This window comes from Pan troglodytes, chromosome 3 (genome assembly GCF_028858775.2).
Source record: "Pan troglodytes isolate AG18354 chromosome 3, NHGRI_mPanTro3-v2.0_pri, whole genome shotgun sequence".
NCBI lineage: Eukaryota > Metazoa > Chordata > Mammalia > Primates > Hominidae > Pan > Pan troglodytes.
This window is the reverse complement of record NC_072401.2, coordinates 88,122,661-88,141,885: the sequence shown is the minus strand read 5'-3', so window position 1 is coordinate 88,141,885 and position 19,225 is coordinate 88,122,661. Positions and strand designations below refer to the sequence as shown.

The 19,225-nt window shown below is 34.7% G+C and overlaps 1 protein-coding gene and 1 long non-coding RNA gene across 31 annotated transcripts in view; one reads left to right on the top strand and one right to left on the bottom strand.

Moving 5' to 3' along the window:
- Nucleotides 1-5,936, top strand: part of LOC107974334 (uncharacterized) — a 33,262-nt gene extending 27,326 nt beyond the window's left edge. Inside the window, exons 2-3 of the long non-coding RNA XR_010156325.1 lie at nt 1,238-1,305; nt 5,867-5,936. This is a non-coding gene — a long non-coding RNA (uncharacterized LOC107974334). The remainder of the gene's footprint in view (nt 1-1,237; nt 1,306-5,866) is intronic.
- PTPN13 (protein tyrosine phosphatase non-receptor type 13) overlaps nt 1-19,225 on the bottom strand; it is a 221,028-nt gene that overhangs the window by 54,023 nt on the left and 147,780 nt on the right. For 13 of the 30 annotated variants that reach the window (XM_016951818.4, XM_063808928.1, XM_063808927.1 and 10 more), the window contains 7 exons: nt 16,823-16,985; nt 11,087-11,504; nt 10,850-10,947; nt 8,911-8,967; nt 3,635-3,724; nt 3,198-3,305; nt 2,910-3,041 (listed from right to left, as the gene is read on the bottom strand). In XM_016951818.4, coding sequence (XP_016807307.1) covers nt 2,910-3,041; nt 3,198-3,305; nt 3,635-3,724; nt 8,911-8,967; nt 10,850-10,947; nt 11,087-11,504; nt 16,823-16,985 — 1,066 coding nt within the window. The remainder of the gene's footprint in view (nt 1-2,909; nt 3,042-3,197; nt 3,306-3,634; nt 3,725-8,910; nt 8,968-10,849; nt 10,948-11,086; nt 11,505-16,822; nt 16,986-19,225) is intronic. The other 17 variants (XM_063808929.1, XM_063808931.1, XM_063808933.1 and 14 more) reach the window with 2 other exon arrangements.

Below are 19,225 nucleotides of genomic sequence, written 5' to 3'. Positions count from 1 at the left end.
CTAAAATTCAACAAAAAAGAGGTTTTCAAAACTCCCACGGAACAAGGGATATGTAGACTGGAAATTCAGAGTAAAATACAAATAGTAAATATATGAAAAGACATTCTCACTATTGCTCAGGGACCTGCAGTTTAATGCAGTTCTCTACTTATTTGGCTGACAAAAATGAGAATGACTGATAATTTTAAGCACCACTGATGGTATGAGGAGAAAAGCACTGCTATATCTACTTGGTTAGTCTATAAATTGGTAAAACTTTTTGAAGTCCAATTTGGTGGCACTTGTCAAAATTTTAATGTACATACTCTTTAATCTAGTTCCAGGCATCTAACCTCTAGAAATACATACATTTTCAATGGTGTATTAAAAGGTGTATTTGTTGGAGTAACATTTATAATAGAATTATAGCTAACCTGGATACATAACAATAGAAGAAAAGTTAAGTAAGTTTTGATATGTCTATAACATAAATATAATGTTGCATTAAAAAGATATGCATGTACATGGATAGCAACAGAATATGTTGAGTAAGCAGTTACAGAATGGTATTTAGAGTATAAAACAGATTTTTAAAAAATAGTGTGTGTATGTGTTGTGTTTATTTATATATATATAATATATATTTTATATATAATATATATTTTATATATAAATATATATATAATATATATTTTATATATAATATATATTTTATATATAAATATATATATAATATATATTTTATATATAAATAATATATAATATATATTTTATATATAAATATATATATAATATATATATTTATATATAAATATATATATCAAATATATATTTATATATATAAATAATATATATAAATAAACACAACACATACACACACTATTTATATATATCTATTCTACACAGAAGGCTACATGTATGCCAAAAAGTTTCCCTAGGAAATGGGGTAAGGGGACTTCAACTTCTTATTTCATAGGTTTTGCATAAATTGGATTTATTTTTAATAAACTAGTATGTATTCTGTAACTTTAAAAATTAGCAAACAAAAACAAAACTAAAAGCCTTCCTCTTTGGTGCTTAACAATTAACAGGGGTAGCTAGAATACACATTGGTAATTTTCTAAGTTCTTTTGGGTTTTACCTCTTTTCAAAGTGACACTACAGAATAGTTACATACCATGATAAGATTCACCTACTTTCTGAAGAAACAATTTCACAGGTGTATACTTTAAACATTATGCTTTTAATTTTTATTTAGCATGGACAGAAAAAAAAACCACACAAAACTCTGCTGAGAAGAAAAGGCTCCTCTGATCCTCACAATAGGTAAAGTTCCTCTGTTATATTCCCTCTTGGCACCTTGGGCCTCTTGTTAACACTTACCATAGTTACAATTAAAAATCTGTCTAGTCAGACAAGAATACTTGCCTCCCCTGATAAAGAGTAACTTCCATTAGGGCAGAGTTTTTTGTCTTGCACATCACAGGCACTGAATAAATATTTGTTGAACAAATGAATAAATTTTCTACAAAACATCTACTGAAAACATGAGTAAGATGGAAATCCCTTAGAGCTTTATTCAGGGGGCAATAAATTTATTCTGCATTCCTGTGATTCAGAAATGGTTAAAAAATGGTGAATAATGGGACCCAATGTAAAATTTCTAGTCTTGGCTGCTTTAAACTTAGAAGTATGTTACAACATTTCCAACTGTAGTTGTCTTCCTTTGCCTAATGTGACTAGATTATAATTAGATTATATAAAGTTCCTGTGGGCAGTGGTGGTGTTTTCTATTTCCCTTCTATCGATTGTGTTTGCTCACAGTAAACAAGTGTGTAACATATTATTTATATGTGTACATATACAGACATACAAAATATATATAATATCCAGTAAGAAGAAACCATACTCAAAATGACTCATCTATATAAAATTTAATAAGATTTTATCACAACATATAACACGTTCATGTTTTTCATCTTCTATTTTATCATAAGAATCCAAAGCTATGTCTAAAATTGTTTTTCAGCTAATTTTTTTTACTAATTCTTTTATGTATTTCCCAATATCTTTGGCATGAAGGTAACTTACTTGTATCTAGCATTTCAATGTTTTTGAAAAACAATATTAATGACTGCTAAAATTCACATTTACATGCTTCATATGTACCAGGCGATGTGCTCATTCTTTACATGTGTTATCTCATTTAATTTTCATATCTATAAGATAAGCATGTTTATAGTCACCATTTGATATACGAGCACAGTGAGGCTTAGAAGGTTCATGTGATTTGCTCAATGTGTACAGTTTTAGGTGGTAGAAACAGAATCTGACCCTGGATTCTGCAAGCCTCCCCGTTTCCCACTGCACTGTTCTACGCCACAGAGGCCTATTGTGCTTCTTCCACAAATACTGTCCTACCACTTGATCCTCGTAACAAATAACTCTGTGCAAGGCAGACAAAGCAGGGCAAAGATCACTGTCTACTCTTTAAGTAAAAACAAAAGAAAACTATGGCTCAAGAAGGCTTAAGTCATATAGCTAATAAAAGGCACAGGCAAAGCTCAAACGCAGGTCATCTGATCTTCATCAAGTGCTTTGTCTCTCAGCCACTAAAGACTGGGATAATGAGACAAAATGATATGGTTTTGTTTTAAAATTTCTGGTTTTTGGTGGTGGTCCTTTCCTTTTCATCATCTGGTTCAGGACAGGACTTCATATATAAAACTATTATGTAATATTAACCACACAATGATAAATGACTCTATCTCTGATTTGACAAAAGGAAGATGGAACACATTAAGTAATCACAGTTTACTTAAGTTGCATCAATTTTGTACACAATGAATCCATTTTTGTGCGAATATCACTAAAAAGGAATGAGACAGAAAAGTGAAACAGAATACATAAGTAAGAGACATTCACATTACCTTTGGATATCTTTTCTTTTGGCTGAGAGATAACAAGTGTCACATCTTCAGGTGCATTTTGCAAAATTTCAATTGCAGCATGGTGGCTGACTCCCTCCAGACTCACACTATTCACAGATATCAAACGGTCTCCTGTACAAATAGACAATCCAGTATTTTCAACAACAAAGATACATTTATTCTGAATCTTAGAAATATCATCTCTTTCTCAATTATTTTAGTGTGGCCTAAGTTCCTAAATTCATGCCTGTCAGAAAATACTTAGAAAACTACCAAAATGTAAAGTACCTGGCTTCAAGCATCCATCCAAGTCAGCTGGTCCTCCAGGGGCAACTGAACTGATAAATATGCCTAGGTCCAGTCTTCCCATCTTCTCCCCACCAATAATTTGAAATCCTGTAAAATAACACATTTTAAAAAGATTTTCATATTGCTGCTTTCAAAGACTAATGATTAGCCTGCCTGAAACACAGAAATGTGGGGACTATTGATATCAAATGATTAGTAGGTAACACATATTAAATTTTGTGGAAGTATTTCTTGTAGGCATTTCTTATTAGGCATTTGGTGACTGGGCGGGTAAGGGTGATGGGCTTGTGGGTGGGCAGCCAGTCAGTATCTTGAGACCAGAAGTGAGCTGGCACTGCAATGCCAATGCTATGCTATAGACTTTTCCTCTGAATCCCCAACAATCATAGACCTTCAAGAATCTCACGGTGACTTACCCAAGCCATACTTTGCATCTTTTTTCAGGTTCACTAAGGTGATCTCCCTTTCTGGTGAAGATACTATGCTCCATCTTTTGTGTAGCACATCTATTGGGAATTTATAATTTAAAAATAAATATAACATGCTCAGGCATTAAGACTGTCAGCTTGTTTTAACAATTTAAATGTTAACAAAGTGTGTTAATTGCTCAGTCACTTAAACATATATTTTAAGTTTACTGATACTGTTAACAGTTTATATTTTTATAGTGATTTATAATTTATAAAATGACTACATATTACATTTATTCTTCATAAGCTATTCTTTTGAAATAAGTATATTTCAGTTACAAATGATTAAATAAACCTCAATAGGTTAAATGATTTGCACAAGTTTAGTCAGCTAGTACAGGAAAGAGCCGAACTTTTCAATTTAGGTTTTCTGTTTGTTACACCATAATCAACTCCCTGAATTTGACAGTGCTTAATATATTAAAAAATTCCTTCTAATTAATGGTTGGCATTTTAATTTATAACTGGTAAAATATTCTTAGTAAGTTCTTGAGTAAAATAGCAAGAGGAAACTGGATTTTTTTTTTTTTTTTGAGACAGAGTCTTGCTCTGCTACTCAGGATAAGTGTAGTGGCATAATCACAGCTCACTGTAGCCTTGACTCCTGGGCTCAAGCAGATCCTCCCACCCCAGCTTCCTGAATAGCTAGTACTACAGGCACGTGCCAACATGCCCAGCTAATTTTTTATTTTTGTAGAGATGGAGTCTATGTTGCCCAGACTGGTCTTGAACTCCTGGCCTCAAGTGATCCTCCTATCTAGGCCTCCAAAAGAGCTGGAATTTCAGGTGTGAGCCACGGTACCTGGTCAGAAACTGGATCTATTAATAGTTCCATTAATAATTCCTTGTCTAGCACATGTACTCTCAAAGGATCTTCATTCATTTCAAATTTTATTTGTGAAACAATCTCACAAGTAAGTAAAGAGATTTTTAACCATTGTTTTGCAGATGAGGAGTAACAGTTAGTGACCTGCTCAACATAATAACTAGTATCAGTGCCCATTAAAATGCCTGAAGTCAGTACTTGATAAATCCTAGTTAAATAAATTGAATAAATGTCATAATCAGAACTAGAATTTACTCTTTCTTATTTCCACTAGGTTTTTTAAAGTAGGCTAATCATTCACAATTAACTTCTGAAACCAATAAATATGACACTTAATTGACATGTTTATCAAGTTAATTCATCTACTTCGCAATTCAAGCATTTACACAAACACACACTTCTTAACATCAATTACAATGACAGTTCAAATTGGTCTGTGTGTGAAGGTGTTGGTGGTGGTGAGTTCGTTCAACATATTCCTAAGGATATTTTTGTAAAGTGAATTTTCAAATTCAACTCTACATACTTCTCAACTATATTGAAGCTTTCTGAAAATTAGAGGTTTTGGTTTCACTAAACTGTAAGCCAGAATTTCCTTAAACCTTCATATGCATTTTTGTAACAACCAAATCAGTATGAAAACAGACTTTATTTCTGTGTGTGCAACATATAACCACCCATGGACTTAAAATTGCATTAATATGTCACAAAACAAATAGTAATTTTGTCACAAAACTTGTATTGATGCTTAAATGATGTAAATGTGATACTTCATATTGTATACATAAATTCCTTTAATTTCAAAAGACAATAACAACAATAATTTCCTCTCAGGAGTGAATTAGCCTTGTATCTCAATACTGTTTTGATGCAAGTTTGCTAGCTCTCTGTAGAGTATATATTCCTATTCTGTTGTTTCTTTTTGACCAAAACTTAGTTATTAGCAATAAGAGTAGTGGTAATTCGGTATTTCTAATGATTTTATTAATTAAATTACAAAAACTATCATTGGACAATGGTGTGAAGTACTTTACATATTAGGTGATCCTAAGCAAAAGCCTATCCATTATTTAATGCCTAGCTTAATGAGTTTAAGTATCCAAGATCCTTTTATCAAAAAATAGGCAATTAGTTCTATTTTTTAGCTAGAATAAATACAAAACAACACAGAACAAAACCCATAAAATTAAATAAAACAAGTAAGGGGGTGAGGTCACATTAGGAACTGAAATCAGTATAGCCTTTAAGAGACCACATTGATGAGGTGGTAAGAGAGAACAGATTAAAGCAAAGTGCTTTGTAAAGTGATGAAATGATGATCATTGCTTTAAATTTCCATTTCCTCCTTCAAGTTTCAGATTTAATCACCCACCATTCAGGAATTGGGATACTTGGAAACTAAGGAAATCCATTATTCTATGGTAGGTACTTAATAAGTCCATTAGGCATACAGTTCCCAGAAAATCAAAACCTCAAGAGTAAAGACGGAATAAAATGAAAGAAGAAAGAGAAAATGGCTTGAGGAGACTAATGGTTGAGTTGCTCTGGTTCTCATCCCAACTAAGAATAAAAAGGCACTTAACTGTGGTGAGTTTTAAACATCCCAACAAACCCATCAAAAGTTGAAAATACCCTAAGTCAAAAATGCATTTAATACATCTAACCTACTAAACATCCTAGCTTTAGCCTAGCCTAACTTAAATATGCTCAGAACACTTATGTTAACTTATAGTTGGACAAAATCATCTAAAACAAAGCCTATTTTACAATAAGGTGGTTACTATCTCATGTAATTTACTGAATACTGTACTGAAAGTGAAAAACAGAAGGGTTGTAAGGGTACTCAAAGTACAATTTTTACTGAGTGCTTATTTCTTTTGCACCACTGTAAAGTCAAACCATGATAAGTCGGTGACCATCTATAGTTCGTGGTTTGGACACTTCAGGAAGCAACACGACAAACTTAGCTAAAAGTTACTTTTCAATTGCTGTATAATAATTACAGTAAAACAAGAAACATTAAAATCAATTTTACATAATTCTTGGAAAAGTTTTACATATTTTTGTTTTTACTCTTACAAAGGAAAATAACCAGTTTTTTTTTTAAGTTGAGCAACTTTTGTTTTTGAAATCACAATTTATCAAGGGATTAGAATCCTTTCCATATCACCTTTTCAAAGTGTGAGATTAGAAGAATCATGACTTTTTTATCTTTTCTTTCAAATTTCACATTCTTTAAGAATCTCTGGAGGCCATAAAAGGTAAGAGCGAATATAATACATTCATCCTTGTTCTAAGTGATGAATAATTTAATATTAACTGATGTCCATTTATAATTTTCATCTAATAATCTTGACCAGCAGGAAGAACATTGAAATTAGAGTAAGAGGTCCCATATTTGAGGCATGGGCAAGTAATTTTACTTTTTGATCCTTAGTTACACTATTTGCAAAAACATGTTTGCCATGCTGTATTATGTGAAAACTTGATTCTCAACAGAGTACTAATTCAGGCTACTTGGCCAGATTCAAAGAGCGTTTTGAAGAAAATATAGCCTTGTTTGCAAGCTAACTGAGGCATACCTCTATATGAAGGTGGATTGGCCCTACTGTCCAGGGCAGGTGAGATTTTAAGCCTTCTGAAGGTTTAAATAGAGAAACTAACCAATGTAAATTCATGCTCATTGGCTATCCAATGTACATTCATATTCTTCTTCATCATAATCTAAGCTAAAACACATTTAAAATTATCATACTTGAATAGATTATTATCCAGCTTCTTTCAAAGTTTAGCAGGGAGAAATAATACTTAGGCATGATCACATTATGAGGAGGTCTAAAGAGTAGATTAGAGTGTAGACTCTAGAAACAGATTGCCTTTGTTCAAATCACGGCTCTACCACCTGCTAACTTTGTGACCTTCTGTACAACTTAACTCTCTATGCTTTGGTTTCTTATGTGTGAAAAAAAATAACATTAACACCTACCTCATAGGGTTGTTGTGGGCATTAAATGAGAAATAATAAAAAGTGCTTAGAACAGTGCTTGACACATAGTAAGCACTAAATAACTGTTAGTCAATAATTACTACCATATGGACATGTTAATAACTAAGGTATTTCAGGTATATAGGCATTCTAAATTCAGTCCATGTAAGGACTTTGATCACTAGAAAGCTATATAACAGGATTAGCAATTTACGTCCAAGTATAAGTTCAATAATTTTTTCTTTAATGATAGGCCCTCATATTTTTCGAGGATACATTCAAAAATAAAATGAGAAGGAAAGAAACCTCATCTTCATTTGCTATGAGTATTTAAGACATTGTGTGTAGTTTTACTTTTAAAAGCAATTTTAATTCCAAGAAATTTTTTTCTGTCTTAAAGAATTAGTATGTGTATTTTTATTAGAGAATGAGAATTATACAAAATAGCACTCTGGTGTTTGACAGTTTTGACCTAAAAATACCCAGCAATTCTATATAGTTCAGTCTTATGCCCTCTGTTTTACCTTGGCTACAGGAATATTGAAACTAAATTTACAACTTCATCAAGTTTAGCTGTATTAATAATTTTAATTAACATAATGGCTTCTTTCTCATCAGGCTTTTAATTATTTCAACTTTAAGAGTCTAAGACTGAAACATTTTTGGAGGAAAGTAGTGTATGGATAGTAATAAAACATTATTTTCTACTCATGAAAGTTGTTAGAAAGATCAAATAAGATAATGTATATGAAAATACTTTGCAATCTAAATTCTAAAAATTTTAAAGCCAGTGATGTTCAAGTCACTGGACATTTCTGGTCTTCTGCCTACGATTTTGTTTCTTAGATTCCTTCTAAACTATAATCTCAGCATTTAAAGTCTTCAAAATATCCTCATAATATTTAGCATAAGATTAAAAACTGGTCCCTACTTAGTTCTCAAACTTTACCCTGGCCCCCACATGCCACCATACTGAGACTCCTGCAGTTCCCTAAATTTCTTTTCTCATGATTCCATGTCTCTGACCATGCTATGCCCTTGATCTGGAATGCTTATCTTTATTGTTCCATCTGAATGAATCCTCCTTTCCCTCTAAAATTCAGCTCCAGCATCCCTTTAAAATAACTGCCTCAGTTAAAACTTTTTAATAGAAATTATCTCCCACCTGAACTATTATCTTAGCTTCCCAATTAGTGTCCTTATCTCTAATTTGTCATTTCATCAACATTAGCCTAAATCAGAGGTCCCATTACATCACTATGATGCTGAAAAATACAACTCTCCTTTAACTTCAATGTAAGATCAAATCCTAGGCATGGAACTCAAGACTCTTCATTGTTAGGTCCAAGACTATCTCAGTAAGGTACAAGAAATGATGGAAATGAGGGGAAAAACATTTTGTAAACCTACCATTTTCTTTTAAGGGTACTTGGGATGAAGAGTTTCCAGAACTATGCATAGTCATTCCTGTGGCATAAATTAAATATTAGACATTTCATAAGATGGTCGGATGCTAGATATCGAAGTGATTTCTTCTGATAAGCTCATAAAAATCAATAGAACAATAAGGCAGCAACATTTTGTATTTACACTGAGAAAACATCCTCCAATGGGCATTTTCACTATTTTAAATAGTAGCTAAGCATAATAACTTATTTTGCAGCATAAATTTAAACACAAATATATTGTTTCTGACAACACTTTGATATATCAAATATGAAATGATGAAACTGGAATGAGTTTTTCATTTGTTCAAGTGTTAAAAGAAAATTCATTATTCAGTAAGAATGAATAAATACAAAATGCAGAAAAATTTCCTTTAAGAGTGTTTTATGTTTTCTATAGAATATTTACTATTTTCCTTCGGATATGTAATGAATTTTCATGTAGACCAAAGCCTTCTTAATGAAAATAGTTTAGAATGTATGAGGCCCCGTTATATGTGAACACTTTGAAAAGTATTTCCTAAAAGATCAAATCAATCTCTTAGCCTATTTTCAACACAGAGTTACCTATAGAATGAAATCTTGCCTTTTATCTAAGTTTTTTTAACTGACTGAAATTAAATTGATAGTATAGTCTCTGAAAGTTGCGAAAGCCTACATTAATAAAGTAATGTTGCTTCCATAAATATTTATGTATTATAATGCAGAATTGTCTTTTGTCTTCATTTACTCGACATACCCTGAATCCAATTATAGAATAAAAAAAGCTTTTAAACTTTGGGTAATTAGAGATAAATTAACAAACCTTGAGCCTAAGAAGAGAGTTTAGTAGTATTTCGTAAGACAACAGAAGGGAAACAGTCCTCATTTCCCTTTTGTTTCCCATGCTGTTTCATATTTTGAGTAGTAGTTCAAATCTCTGTGCTTAAACATCCATTCTTTTCAAAGATCGACTCCAGTGCGTTTCCCTTTTAAGTTGCACAAGGCAACAGGAAACCTGAACTATTTATCTTAAAAGGTAGCATGTATAAAAGGTAAGCATCTTAAAAGGTGCATATATATAGATATATATGCACATGTGCATGCACACACACACACACACACATACACACAATTTCACTTAAATAATATGCCCTGCTATCTGGGAGAATTTGAAGAAACTGAAATCAACTTAAAAACTTCTACCTATCAACCATAGCACATTTCATAAAATTATCTAAGGTTTTAGAGACAATTTTGTTCCTGCTAAGCTGAAAGCATTCTAAGTAAATGCTTCTCCAAAACTATAGCATTACCAGAGTTCATTCACATCGGCTTGAAAGGAAAAGCCAAAAAAGGTAATCCAAAGTAATGGCACATGACAGTCTTAGTAAGACTGTCATGGCAACTGTGACCAAGAGAAGCTAACAGACTGGGCGTGATGGCTCAAGCCTGTAATCTCAGCACTTTGGGAGGCCAAGGTGGGCAGACCCCTTGAGTCCAGGAGTTCAAGACCAACCTGGGCAACATAGTGAAACCCTGTCTCTACAAAAAAATATAAAAAGCCAGATGTGGTACTGCGTTCCTGTAGTCACAGCTATTCAGGAGGCTGAGGTGGGGGGATCACTTGGGCCCAGGAGTTTGCAGCTGCAGTGAGCCATGATCTCTGCACTCCAGCCTGGGTGACAGAGTAAGACCCTGTCTGAGGGGGAAAAAAAGAGAAGCTAATAGTCTGTACCATGAAGCAATCACTTGTTAAATCAAGTGGTAATTTGATTTGGTGCATTTTAAGTAGCCTAAAATTTATATTCAGTTTTGGCAATTAGGACATGGAACCCAAAATAATTTGATAATTAAGATGATCTTGTTCACTTCCCTCTGAGCATGAGGTATGGGACAAAGAAGGTAAGCTTGTTTTTGCTGACCTAGAACATATGCTTGCCCAGGGTCTTCAATGGATGAGGAGTCTGATTCATGTTTCCTCCTTTCAGGACTTCTATTTAAACTCGCAACAGACTTTGAACTGAAGAGGGAAAAGGAAGGTAGGAGGGAAGTGTCAATGTAAAAAAATATGGTGAAAATAATAAAATGTCAAAACAAAAAGAAACGTATGAAATGTAGAATTTACAAATATGTAATTGGGTTAGTTAATATGTTCTTACTTATTAAGTTTTGTCACTCCTGCCAAAGATTCTGCATCAGATCTTGACATCTGGTGAGAAGGTTTTCCCACCAACTCTGCAACGGTTTGTGGTGGGGGTTCCATGTTAACAATGACATTTTTCCGATGTGGATAGAGAGAGGCCTGACTGAGATCATGGTATGATTTACTCATCTCTCTAGGCTTTTCCTCCCATGAAGCTTTGTCATTCTTCTCTTTTGAATTGTTTTGCAATGGCTGGTAAAGCGACAGCTCTGAGCAGGATAGCCTCTTCAGAATCTCAGCTTGAACTGATAAAGGTCGAACAGCAAGTTTGTTGAGGGTGCTGCTGGCCAGACTGCCAGTGCTGATTGCTCGTCCCATATTAAATCCTCTAACAGACTCTGCTTGGAGATTCAGGCTCCTAAACGAAGCTCTCTCTACAAGGAAATAGGATTGCTTTACATGATGGTAACGCCACAGTACTTTTATGAGAATAATTATGTTAATAAATAAGCAGCATGCAGTTTTTAATCATTTTGATTGCCAGCATAAGTAGGTAGCTTTCAAAGTGTGGCAATCAGGGTTTTAAAAAGGAGGGTTGAAGATCTGGTTTTCATAACATATTTTCATCTCTTTAGCTTTCTCTTAGTTGCAGCCTACTCAACATTTCCTGCTTCATCTAATGATTTTCTTGGACTCAACAATGTTTGGGGCTCAGGATTGCTGACACCAAATTCCTTATAGGTTTCAGTTAGAAATGAGAATGACATTTAACACAGAAATTTTCAAACCTAGTACTGTCTCTGCTAAAATATCAGCACCCAAGGATAGGGAGAGGGAGAGATGAAACCTAGATGGGCTGAGATGGTGAATACACACCTGAAAAAGCTATGCAGAGGGGTTTTGCCCAGACAGTTTTTAAAGCTTAAGGCAGATTGCGGTGATGGTGAATTGCATACTTTAAATGGATGAATGTATGGTACTGAATTGTATCTCAATAATGCTGTTACAAAGAAAAAGCATTTATGGCAAATTATTCCTTTTGTTATTTCACTACTATGCCAAACCCACCTTCTCACTGGGCTGACTTAAGGATTTATCTGAGGCAACAGAGGAATGGGAGAATCAAACAGTACTAATCTATCTGTTTCAGTATCTGTAAATTAACATGATCAGGGAGCTGGGCATCTCTTTATGCTTCAATTTCTTTCACTCCCAAATACACATCCAAAGTTCTCTTATACAGGCTAAATTTACAGATACTTTATAACAAGTGTTTGGCTATTCTATTTTGTAGGAACCAATGTCACAGTGATATTTTAATATTTGAGGCTAATAACAAAAGCAATGCAGCATATGTAAATGAAGAATAGGAGCAAAGGATTTCAAATGATTTAGTTTTTCATGCAGTTAGTGACCCACATCACAAGGCACTCCCTTTGATCCCCTTTGGAAAGCAGCAATTCTATGTTGTTGCATTCTACACAGAACTAAGTTTGACTGCTACATACAACAATTGGGAAAACTTCCTTTTATAAAGAAAATGTCTCCCTCAAGGGTGCCAGGTGATGATGATGATGATGATGATGATGATGAAGATGAAGAAAAAGGAGGAGGAGGAAGAGGAGACAGAGGAGGAGGGAGGGAGGGGAGAAGGAAGAAAGAAAGAAAATATCAAATGATTACTGATTTAGATTCTTGGATTGTTTCATTTATCTTCTACTTCCTAGGAAGATTAATAATTGATATTTTCTCTCAGGCATAAAGAGGTAGGAAAACATTAAAGGTTTTTAATATTCATGCATCAGAATGAAGTTTAAAGAAACATGCCTTATTGTCACTAGGAAAATTCAATGATCTCTCTCTGAAGTGGAAGTGGGCACCAAGTTATAACAAGACCTTAAAAAACAAAGACTTTTAAAAATACACCTTTGTTAAAAATTCCCATAATCAGGCTGGGCGCAGTGGCTCACGCCTGTAATCCCAGCACTTTGGGAGGCTGAGGTGGGTGGATCATGAGGTCAGGAGATAGAGATCATCCTGGCTAACACGGTGAAACCCCATCTCTACTAAAAATACAAAAAATTAGCTGGGCGTGGTGGCAGGCGCCTGTAGTCCCAGCTACTTGGGAGGCTGAGGCAGGAGAATGGCGTGAACCCGGGAGGTAGAGCTTGCAGTGAGCTGAGATCGCGCCACTGCACTCCAGCCTGAGCAACAGAGCGAGACTACATTTCAAAAAAAAATTTCCATAATCATCTTTACCTCAAAATATAGTTTTTATTAGAGCAAATAATGCTATTCTATTTTCATTTACTTTATGAGTAGCCTGTAATCAAAGAAGCAAAATGAAGTCTTCAGAAGGAAATGCCTTTACACCCAATAGATTTCTCCATCCTTAAAGAAAATGTGGACCAAACTTTGGCAGGAATAAGGATAGCTGGCTCAGTTTAGTCAGTTTTGTGAACATATTAGGGAGTATGCTATTCAAATCCATTTGTAGCCTACTCTTGGATATGGGATGGGATCATAAACCAACCATTTATCTGGTCTTTCCTACTGTCTTTTACCTGGAAAGAACTCCAACATAGATTAGAATGAACCTGTATCCTAATACTAATGTTTCAAATTTGAACACAAAGGCTCGCTAGCTCCACACTGTCTGCAATCCATACTTCCTAATCTGTTTCTGCTATTGTTCAGTCCCTGGTACCATTTTGTGCTTCCTTATATCTCCAGCTTAATCATATTCTCTTTTTATGAGAGGGACTTCATTTATTCTCTTATCCCATAGTAGTGTGCACTTATAAATAGTAAATGCTCAATAATTGATTAATCTTAAATCCATGCAAATCAGTTCTTGGGAAACTCATCAAACAGAAAGTACCCTGGATTAGGAATTAAGAGACCTCTATATATGACATGAGGGCAAAACACTATCTTCTCTGAACCTGTTTTGCCATTAGTAAAATTTTGAACTTAATGACCTGTAAGGTTCTTTCTAGCATCAATATTCTATGACTCTAAAGAAGCAGCATACATTTGTTAGCCCATTAACCGCCCACAGATAACACCAGTTGTTTTCACTTGTAGTACAAATAAATAGGCAGACAGTTACTTATAAGCCAAGGGGAAAGATATGGATCACACCATCTTAAAGTGCTTTCACATTTGAGGGCAAGGATACATAGCTGTTGTGATCCTGGGGGTAAACCTGTTATATATATATATACACAACATTATTCCCAGCCCCACTCCATGGATGAAGAAACTGAGATTCTAAAAAGTCACTTACTTTCCTAAGGTCATTCATTCATCTACTACTACTGCTGCTGCTGCTGCTGCTGCTACTATTACCGCTATTACATAGTATAGCAGCATATAGTATAGTAGTAGTACTATCTTCTAGAGGTAAAACATTGTTGATGATGGTGAGGACAATGATAATGAATACTTCAGTAAATATTTACTGAATACTTTGTGCCAGGTAGTTTTAAAGGATTCTACAGGTATGAATTCATTTCCTTTTCACAACTTTCTGATATAGGTATTATCTTATGGCAATCATTCTATAGATAAAGTAACTTAGGCAAAGAGTTTGAGTAGCTTGCCCAAAGTTTTAGGGCTTGTAAGTAACAGAGCCTAATTTGCCACTGGCAATTTGGCTCCTGAGCTCATGCTCTTAACTGCTATACCATATTGTTCTTCAGTATAAGAAATGTTGAGGATGACAGACTAACTTCAAACTTTTGTCTTCTGATTCTGTTCACTATACAACAACTATAACAAAGTAATCTTCAGTTGTTATGGATTGTACTGAATAGAATATTAGTCAAAGTAAGAATGCTGATGGCTCTAATAGGTCTGATATTTCACTATACTTTGAAAATATATGAGCATATAAACTTTCTAGCAGAGCAAAGCAGAAAGAGAATAATGATATTATAGCAGTGGTTATTGTATTTTAGCATGTGTAAAAATCATTACTGAGTTGGGAGGCCGAGGCGGGCAGATCACGAAGGTCAGGAGTTTGAGACCAGCCTGGCCAACATAGTGAAACCCCGTCTCTACTAAAAATACAAAAATTAGCTGGGCGTGGTGGCGGGTGCCTGTAATCCCCTACTCTGGAGGCTGAGGCAGGAAAATCGCTTGAAACCAGAAGGCGAATGTTGCAGTGAGCCAAGATTGCACCCAAACAAGATTTTGACAAGAGCGAAACTCCGTCTCAAATAAAAAAACAAAACAAAACAAAACAAAAATTACTGAGGAAAGCCTGTTAAAGTACAGATTTTAGGGACCAAATTCCCAAAGACTGTAGCTCTCTGAGTTTTACGTAGGTTCCTGGAATCTTCATTTTAAATCAGCATACAACCTCCACCCCTATCATGATTCTGAAAGGTTGAGAAACATCTAGTCATAGGTTGCCATCGCCCCAGTCTGCCCTTATGGGGAAAATATTTTTTGAATGTGAAACAGTTTGGGTAAAGAATTCATAGGACCCTGCTGCACAAGGTCATCAGTGCTATTCCATTAAATTTTTAAATCACATACTTCTGACTGTTTCACTTATACCTATAAGAATTTACTATGTAGAATTAGATTTTGTATAATTTTAATCTCTAATTGCAGAAATCACCAAATCAGTTTTATCTCTCTGAAATTTAAATATTTCAGTTCTGATTGAGATATTTTTTCCAGAGTCAGATGAGTTTCTTCTGCTGGCTCCTTTTCAAAAGAAAATAAACCATTCTCCTGACCATTTACATTGGGTACTATGATTATTCATCTCAATCTCAGAACAGGGATGCACCCAAGTAAAACTAATAGGTGGTAAATCTGCCACCCAGAAGACTATACAGTGTGTCTCTTCACTGTCCTGTTCTGGGTGCATACTTCCCCCATCCTCTGCCTTGTTTCCTGTGTTTTTTCCCTCATCTCTAAAGCCCTTCCATTTATCTCCAAACTACTTGCATTATTTTTATCCTTCATATCCAATTCAAGTGCCACCTGTCCAGTACTCTAGCCTCTGATTTCCCTCTTCTAACAGTATAGGTCATAAAGTCTGTACAATATAATCTGTTCTTCAAATCCTGAATTTTTTTTTTTTTTTTGAGACAGAGTCTCGCACTGTCGCCCAGGTTGGAGTGCAATGGTGCGACCTCAGCTCACTGCAACCTCCGCCTCCCAGGTTCAAGTGATTCTCCTGCCTCAGCCTCCCAAGTAGCTGGGATTACAGGTGCCCGGCACCACGCCTGGCTGATTTTTTGTATTTTTAGTAGAGACAGGGTTTCACCATGTTTGCCAGGCTGGTCTCAAACTCCTGACCTCGTGATCCACCCGCCTCAGCCTCCCAAAGCGCTAGGATTACAGGCGTGAGCCACTGTGCCTGGCTGAAATCCTGAACTTCTATTGTGTATTGCTGTTTCAAGCATGTTGGTCTCACCATTCCAAATATTGGATAAGCTTACTGAGGGTAGAGAACATGGCCCAAATGTTTATAATGTTTACATCAACTAGCCTATCATTGCTAAGCACAAAATGGACACTTCAACAGGTACTCCCTAGGAGTATTCTCTCAGGGTGAACATGAAATTGAAATATTGGCTTCACTTGTGACACTTTTATAGACTTGATTTAGCTATTTAACATGTATATATATTGTAAGTTTTCATCCTAATCATGGCAGTTCTTTTAAAACTTGGTGGCAAAAATTATTCATATTCCCAGGAGTCATCTGAAATAGTCTGCTTCTCCTTACCAATATCTTGGGCATCTTGGTTGCTCTGTCTTGCTCTCATCTGTAGCTGGAACTTATGCTGGTAAGAGCAGAGGTGCAGCAGGTACTGGCATATCTTACTGTTGTCTGTCTGGAAGGCATGTTTTATTCCATCTGATGTATTTTGCAATGTGATTTTCTTTTTCTACAATATTAACCAAGGGTATTCATAATTATAGTAAGTAGAGATACTATTTATATTTCTTGTTAGGCACTGGATATTGACTTACATCTAATATAAATATAATCTTATATAGTCATGCATCACTTAACAATAAAGACATGTTCCAAGAAATACATCATTAGGCAATTTTGTCATTGTGCAAACATCCTGAAGTGTACTTAAACAAACTTAGATGGGCTAGCTTACTACTACACACCTAGGCTATATGATGTAGCCTACTGCTCCTAGGTTTCAAACCTGTACAGCATGCTACTGTACTAAATACTGTAGGCAATTGTTTGTGTAGTATACATCTAAACACAGAAAAGGTGTGGTAAAGATACAACATTATAATCTTATGGGACCACCATTGCTTGTGGTCAGTTGTTGACTGAAAAATCATTACATGGCACATGACTGTATTATTATAAACAAATGCAAGAAATAAATTAACATCGTTTGCCACTTTCAGAAATTGTAGCCTAAATCTAGATTGTATATATCAGTCATTAACAAGCGAAACACATTCCTTTGATAAGATTATTGATATTTTGAATTTATGGTAATGTTTACAAACACCAAAACTGTTTGAAAAGGAAATAATAAATATGTGTTCTACTCTATTGGATAAAAGAAAATGAAAGTTTAACAATAATTTTTTTATTAATATATAATGATAAGAGCCGGGATTCAGTCAAGTAGAGTCTGGGTGGCATAAAGGCTGAATAGAAGTTGTGGAAAATTAAAGAAAATGTGAGATGGAAAGGTACTGGTAACATAACTGCTGGGTTGAGAGATAAAACACATTGATATTTAGAGATGGTGATTTGTGCCAAATATAGGGAAAGTAGGAGAATCATCAAATCAGTTTTATCACTCTGAAATTTCTTGAAAACTGAATGTCTTTTGTGGAAGAGAGCATACTCCAATTTGTGACCTATATGGTAAGGCTTGCTGGTGACCCATGCCTTAAGAGACCAGTGTTCAACATGTCGGGGATCTAAGACTAATGTCTCTGGAGAACCACTTAAGTCCAGTTAGACTGTACTCTAGCTCTTGGCTACTGTGCAGATTATTCTACTTCATGTCCCTTGTCTTTACTTCAAATACGGAAATAGGCATGTAAAAGCCAAATTTAGTAGGCTTTCAAAAGTTGTAATAACAGAGTATTACCCAGACTTCAATCCTGTCATCTTTACAATTTCTAGCCTTGGTTATTTATAAATTTTTCAATGGACTTTTCTTACTTATATAAATTCAAAGAAATTTTAGAAATAGAACAACATTGTTAAATTCTAGCTAGATATTGTTGCTAGTGAAAGCTCCAGGATTAAACCTGTTTTCTTTGTTAGAAACAGAAATTAGTAAGTATTAGAGAGGAGCTAAAGATACAGTAGCAACAAACTAGTATCTTCATTATCAGTAGTATACCTGGTAACTCTTCAAATACTTGGAGAACATTTTTTTTCCCCTAACAAACATGCCACTTAACCACTGTCAAGGAATTTGCAAAGACACTGAACTCCATAGTTGTAAAACTCTCTCACTGATTCAAGCATAAACATGAAAGAAAGAATCTTCTTAGTTGATCAGTCAAAAGAACTACAGAACCACTACCTATAATAAAACACCCAAAGGCAGCAAATATCACACACAAAAAACGCCAGAGATAGGTTAGAGGTTCATATTAATTATGAAAAGTGATAGTATAGATGATTTAATATGTAAGAAAGATGTATAGTTTTGAAACACATACAAAGAATATTTGATTCTCTCCAAGTGTTAATGGATGGACTGGATAAGAAATGTGCTTGAGAGAACACAGTTGTGAGATATGAGAAGACCAAATGGTAACTTTTTCACTTCCCCAGAGGTTAGTAGAAGAAAAAAGGAGAGTTAAAAAAAATAGAGTTTTGTGTTAGAGAAAGAACTTCAGGAAAAATGAATGCTATTAAATATAGGAATAATTTCCACGGGAATGCGAACTATTCTCTATTCCCACAAATCTTTAAAAATGAACTAATCACAGCTCATTCTATATATGTGGGTTAGTGTGGTAGCTTGGCAAATTACATAGAGTTGACTGCTGTGTGATTATTTGACTTGTCACCTTTTCAAAACGGTCCAAAACTGGATTTATAATTAATCAATCTAAGGTTTCCTTCAGACATGGGCTCTGCCAGCATTTCCACTGGGGGAAGGTAAGTTAAACCCAGGTAATT